The sequence below is a fragment of the Erpetoichthys calabaricus genome, chromosome 1, assembly GCF_900747795.2.
Source record: "Erpetoichthys calabaricus chromosome 1, fErpCal1.3, whole genome shotgun sequence".
In the NCBI taxonomy this organism is placed as follows: Eukaryota; Metazoa; Chordata; class Cladistia; order Polypteriformes; family Polypteridae; genus Erpetoichthys; species Erpetoichthys calabaricus.
In genome coordinates, this window is record NC_041394.2 from 71,782,482 (window position 1) to 71,788,991 (window position 6,510).

General features: G+C 37.7%; 1 protein-coding gene across 3 annotated transcripts in view; it reads left to right on the plus strand.

Annotated features, from left to right (window-relative positions):
* Window positions 1–5,849, plus strand: part of b3galt4 (UDP-Gal:betaGlcNAc beta 1,3-galactosyltransferase, polypeptide 4) — a 31,251-nt gene extending 25,402 nt beyond the window's left edge. For all 3 annotated transcript variants that reach the window (XM_028801782.2, XM_028801799.2, XM_028801791.2), the window contains exon 2: window positions 2,518–5,849. In XM_028801782.2, the coding sequence (XP_028657615.1) occupies window positions 2,771–3,904 (1,134 nt within the window). In that variant the 5' untranslated portion in view covers window positions 2,518–2,770 and the 3' untranslated portion in view covers window positions 3,905–5,849. The remainder of the gene's footprint in view (window positions 1–2,517) is intronic.
* Window positions 5,850–6,510: the final 661 nt, after the last annotated feature.

The window sequence follows — 6,510 nt, forward strand, 5'->3', positions numbered from 1 at the left end:
ATATATTCAAGTTTTGACTTTATATATTCAGGAATGACTTTATATATTCCAACGCTGACTTTATATATTTAAGAATTACTTTATATATTCCGATGCTGACTTTATATATTCAAGAATTACTTTATATATTCCGATGCTGACTTTATATATTCAAATTTTGACATTATATATTCAGGAATTACTTTATATATTTCAAAAATCATTGTACTTGCCTGTTTGGCACCCCATAATATATATATATATATATATGTATATATATATATATATATAATAATCTCTGAATTTAAGTTATGATTCTTTTGTAGTAGCACGCCGGATTACTCACCGAGATCCCATCCTCGTCACCACTATTATGTATTGAAGTGCGTTCCACCCAGATAAATATCCTGGAAAAATAGTTTATTTTCTGAACTATATCTTCTTCTATAATACGCTACCGTGGCTGTTCGTTTGTCTGTCCAGGATTTTAAATCACCTGTAGCTCGCAAACCGTTTCACCTATTGACTTGAAATTTGGTACACATATACTACGTGATGTCTACTATCCGCTTTCGGGGAGATGATTTTATTACTCTTTTTATTTTAATTTTATTTTATTGTAGAATCAACTCAGGGCAGCCGTTTGGCGTATGCATATGGGCGCCGTTCTCATTCCCTACCACCTTCGCTAATCATTCTTGATGCAGATTGAAGACTTAAGTGCCAGATTAAGTGAAAAATTAAAGAAAACGTACTTGCAACACAAAAACTAACTTAATCAGTTTTAACGCGAAAAGATGCCGACGAAAGAAGAGAAGCAGCGGGCCGCTAGGTTGGAGTAAAGAAGAGCTGCTCAGGAAGCAGCAAGCACATCAACCTCTGAGCAAACGAATGCTAAACGTACTGAGAAAGAGGATGAAAACTAGGAATGATCAAGTGAAGTGTTTTCAGTGCGCCGTTTCTGGTATATTATAATTGGCGCCAAACGTACAATATGTGAATTTCCCATTGGGATTAATAAAGTATCTATCTATCTATCTATCTATCTATCTATCTATCTATCTATCTATCTATCTATCTATCTATCTATCTATCTATCTATCTATCTATCTAATCAACAAGAACATAAATCAAGAGAAAAAAAGCCCTATTGTAATTATACATGAAACAAACAGCACCATCTACTGGCATGAACTAATACTAGGCAATATATCACACAAACTATATTCTTATTTCTTAGGTATGTATTTATTTATTTCTTCATCAGTTTATATCAGTGAAACTCACACAACATTAAATACAACCCGAAATGAAAACTGTCACTTGGACCTCTCAAAGTTGAGAGGGTGGGTTCTAATGAGTGCTGTTTTTTTGATTGGTGTACAGTCAGTAGAGTGGAAGTAAACCTTCAGCCAACAAGTGCCACATTTACAGCAGACTCTTTAGATGTAAAACCCAAATGCAGAAATTGCGATTTCTTGAATTAAATTAGTTCCTGCACACAATCATTTTTAGATTCATTTTTCTTGCACTCGTATCTGACATGCACAGTCACAACTTCGAGCATATGGTATGCATGAGTTACAGAATTCCCAAGTCAAAGTAAACACATACATCTACTTGGCAGAAAATTCACCAATCAATAAACAATTCTTATTACAGCCTGCCCTCGCAACTTTGATGAGTGAAAATGACAGTTTACATTTCAGGGCATACTTCATGTTACATGTATGGAAGAATATTTCGGACAAGAAAATAGGTAAATAAATTAAAGTGCTGTGAACTGTGACAGTAAATTAAGAAAAAGAGCACGAAACATGGACATAAATAAATGTGTCACGGAATATGTTTTTTGTTGCTTTATTTATTTAATGTGTCTGTATGTTCCTCCAGTTACAACATGAAATTGAATACTGCCACTTTCACTCATCAAAGATGAGTGGGCGGGCTCTAGCGAGTACTGTCTTTTGATTGGTGAATCGACCGCAGAGTGCACTACATTCATCGCTTCACTTGGGAATCTTGTGGATCATGCATACACTCAAAGCTAGGAGTCTACATCGGAAGTGTTTGCTGCAAATGTTGCATTTGATGGCCAAAGGTATATATCTGGCGTACTGATGATTCACCAATTATTACACAGCACTCGCCAGAGCCCACCCTCTAAGCTTAGAAGAAATAAGTTGACAGGTTTAAATTCATGGAGTATTTCATGTTGTATTTGGAGGAATATCACTGGTAAAATTAAATTAATAAACAAGCAACACATTTATTTATTTGTGTATTTATTTAATTTTGAGCATTATGTGATATGATACCTTGGATGTTAAACTTTGAATTTTAAATAGTTCATCTTTAATATTTGTACATTTGTGACTTTGAAATTGCCTTCCCTCCTTGACTGCTTGATTCATTGTTAAAAGTAGACAGCTCTATATCAAGAATCAGGCTGGAGCACCATGAACATTTGTCACCACAGTATGTCAGCTTTTAATATCCAACATTGTTTTCTTTAATATTTTATTTTTCCCCCCACAGTGGTTCCTTCTTTCCTGATGTTCAACATTCTGAATCCAGCAGAGTGAATTCCTATGACTTAATCAGATGTGAAAAGTGATGTGCTGATATGCCGTTATTTGAACATTGAGTTGTTTCAGCTTATAAGCATGTGGGTATATTAACATAATTCCAAGAGCCATTGATTGACAACACCTACTGCAAGGAATTTTGACAGAAGAACTGAAAAACAAATGAGTGCCAACACATCAAGTGGATAAAGGGAGGCTGTGGAATGACCAAAGCCAGATTTAACATCTCCATGTTGAAGTATTTTGATAGAAATGTATTCATGGGCCGTCCACGCTTGCGACATGTTCTCATCATTTTTTTAGTCCTTTTCCTGCTCTTGTCCATTCTCTGGGTTGATGTCATTGAGACATGGTGGATGGGCCTATACTGGCGTTACAAACCTCCAGAGCTGTGTACACAGAAGGAAGATGATTTAGAATCTTTAAGGAGAGAACAGACCTTACTTAAGTCGCAATCAGAGAACTTCTTCACCATCACAAATGAGAGGCTGTGCACGGCTTCCAGCCCATTTCTCCTGACATTCATTATAAGTGCTCCCAGGAATTTTGCTCTACGTGCACTCATTCGCAATACGTGGGCCAGTCGTACCTCCATAGGTGGAAGACGAGTGCTAAGTCTGTTTGCCCTTGGAATTTCAACGCAAAATGATGACCAGAGACTTATTCAGAAGGAGTCAAAAAAGTTCCAGGATCTTATTCAAGGCAACTTCCTAGACACCTATGCTAATTTGACTTTGAAGACCATATCAATCCTTCGCTGGACTGCTGCCTTCTGCCCAGAGGCACAATATATAATGAAGGTGGATGATGACGTTCTGCTTAAATATGATGTACTCATACCCTACTTGGTAAAATCTGCTCAATCTGGTCCTGCCAATGGAGAGCAAGATTTATACATGGGCTACTTGCAAAGAAGAATTACTCCCATCAGGGACCCAGACAGTAAATATTTTCTGCCCAAGAAAGCATATCCTAATGAAAGTTATCCTGATTATTGTAGTGGGACCGCTTATGTTCTGTCACGCAGCGCAGCTCGCAAGATCTATGAAGTTACATTTAGGACGCCATGGTTTATTTTTGAGGATGTGTATGTAGGAATGTGTGCCCAGAAAGCTGGCGTAATCCCAACCCACTGCAGCTTGTTCTCAGGAGGACTACGTATCCCATATAGTCGTTGCTGCTTTCGAGCACTAATCGCAGCACATCACATTAGTCCAGCTGAGCTTTCACTATACTGGCAGGATATTACAAATGGACCAGAATGCTCATGGATAAGCACACATGTAGCTTTTGGTATTTGCAAATTTAAAACACTTCTAAACACTGTTTTGTCTTGATCACTTAATTATAACTAGAGCTGCAAATTTTACCTTCACTTTCAGCAACCACCCAGTGTGGTACAGTCTTAATGTGGTGCTGTGATCTGCCAATTTTGTGATCTTACTGTCAAATATTCAAATAATTGAATACAACAGCAATCTATCTATATATTGTATAAGTCATGGACTGAGCCATCGATACAACGGATCTCGTCATCGGTGTGTAGTTTTGTGGGAGTGTACACACCACACCACCAATAATATACAGTACCTTCACTTCGAGTGGATTATAGTGAGAGATGCTTGTGCAACAATCTCTCTTTTTGCACACAAACCAATGTCCACAGGCACGAAGATCGTGATGTGTGGTCTAATAAGTGTGCCCGCAGCAGGCTGACCAAAACTGCAGCCGAGCTGACATGCCGAATCGCCCCTCTGACCATGTATTCTGTCAAAGCTGCCTGCATTTACTTCACCGTTGCCTGTGTTAGCCGCCATTTTCAGGGTTCTCTTTGAGCTTGTCCACCTCATGTAATGCCTTAAGTAGTACTTCAGACAAGGCCTTCTCCACTGATGGCATAGCCTCAAAGAGCTATCTCCTACTTGACGTTACACCTCCACACCACTGTGAGGTACAGGTTGGGTTTTTGTGGAAGACTGTATAAGTATGTATTGTATATTTACATATTTGTATGTTTGTTCCAGCATCAGGCAAGAACAGCTGCACAGATATTCATAAAATGTGGAGTTTCACTCAGGGATAGCTCAGCTGAGAATACCAGCTATATGGTGTTTTGATGCCTCTCCGGCAGTAGTATGAGTGTCACGAAATGTCACCCTGTAATCTACTGACAGATGAACAGCACTGGACAAATTATGATGGTGATATGCTACTTGAGTGCTTGCTTTCAAACTACTTGAGTGGGGTCTGATTGTTCCCTTTGTCACTTAAATCATTTCTATAGTCAAAGATTTCCCCTCCCTGTTCCGTGATAGCCCCATTCTGCCCAAAATAGTGCCAAGCTCCAAAATTTGAGGTCCAAAACAATCTTTTTATAAGAGCAGTAGTGCAACATGTTGTTTTGTCTTGCTGAATCTGAAGCAGTCTTAACCCCTCAGTTGAGTCAAATCTCATAACAAATTAGGTTCCCTGATTATATTTAGTCCAAAAATAATCAACTTTTCCCATTTTAAATTTACCATGAAGGCTTCAAGTAATATATAATCAGTAGGCATAACTGAATATCCTTTCTTTCTCTTTAAAGTCTCCATATATGTGTAAATGTTAATTTAGTTTACAACAGTTTATCATATCCAGCCGGGCTGACCTTTCTTCTCACAGGCTACATCTAAACGCTATATTTAAAACTAGAGAAAGTAATTAAGGTCCGGTGTTGAAAGTTCAAAGTATTTACATCTTCATAAATAAATATCTCTGCACGTATTTTCTCAATAAAAAAAAAAACAAGATGACAAAAATTGTTGAGCATGACCAAAATATTGCCCTTCTTGAAAGTGAGGTGTTGCAAAAAAAATGTGAATACTTGCACTTCAAGCTTTTTTGGCCCTGACTTCAAAGCACATGATTGAAGAAATACTTGAGGCAAATAAATTGACATGTCAGCGTGTTGCATCTTGAAAAATCAAGTAGCATATAGACAAGTCCAAGCCTAACATACAGAAAAACTAAGCAATTATATGCATAGATTAACATATATGTCCAAAATTTCAAAGAATACCCGAGCAATGGGGGGCTACAAAGCTAATACAAATATACATATGTATCTTTGTTACAATCATACATATATTCACATGATAAAGTACTGAAAATGTTGACTCTTTCAACATGTATGTACAGGCAAACAGTGTCTACAGATAAAGGTGAAAAAATATACTTGAATAAAAACACAAGAAAGAAATTGCCCTTTCAATCTTTAATTCAACAAAAATATCGAAATATCTTCTACTTTGAAAAAATAAGTCCACCCTTGGACTCAGAAGCTGGTATTGCCCCCCTAAGGCAGAAATGATTTCTCGAAGGCCTTTTCCATAATTACCCTCCAGTCTCATCGACCCAGTGAAATTTCTGACCATTACTCAAAGCAAAATCCCATGTTTCAAAATGTTTGTGGGTTTCCTTGCATGCTGCCTGTTTCAGATTCTACCTCAACACTTCAATGGAATCCAGATTAAGGCTTTGAATAGGGCAGTCCACAACCCTCCATTTGTTCTTTTTGAGTCATTTATTGGTGGATTTTCTAGTGGATCATTATTGTGTTGAAAGGTCCATTTCTGGATCATCTTTAACTTTCCAACAGTAGGCCTCACATTTTCCTTAAGCAGACCTTGATATGATGCAAGCTGTACTAGCCATGACTACAGTAACCCCAAACCATAAGATTTCCACCACCAAGGTTCACTGCTGAAATTCTGTCTTTCATTTGTGCCACATGTCTACTTTTTACTTTGTCCAAACAACTCTACCTATATCTGTCCAGAGAATGTTGTTCCAGAAGGCCTGGCAATTACCTACATGTCCAATGTCAAACTGTAGTCTTGCTCCAATACTTCTTCTTAGACAGCAAAAGCTTTTTCCTGGCAGGCTGATTCACATGCATTTCAAA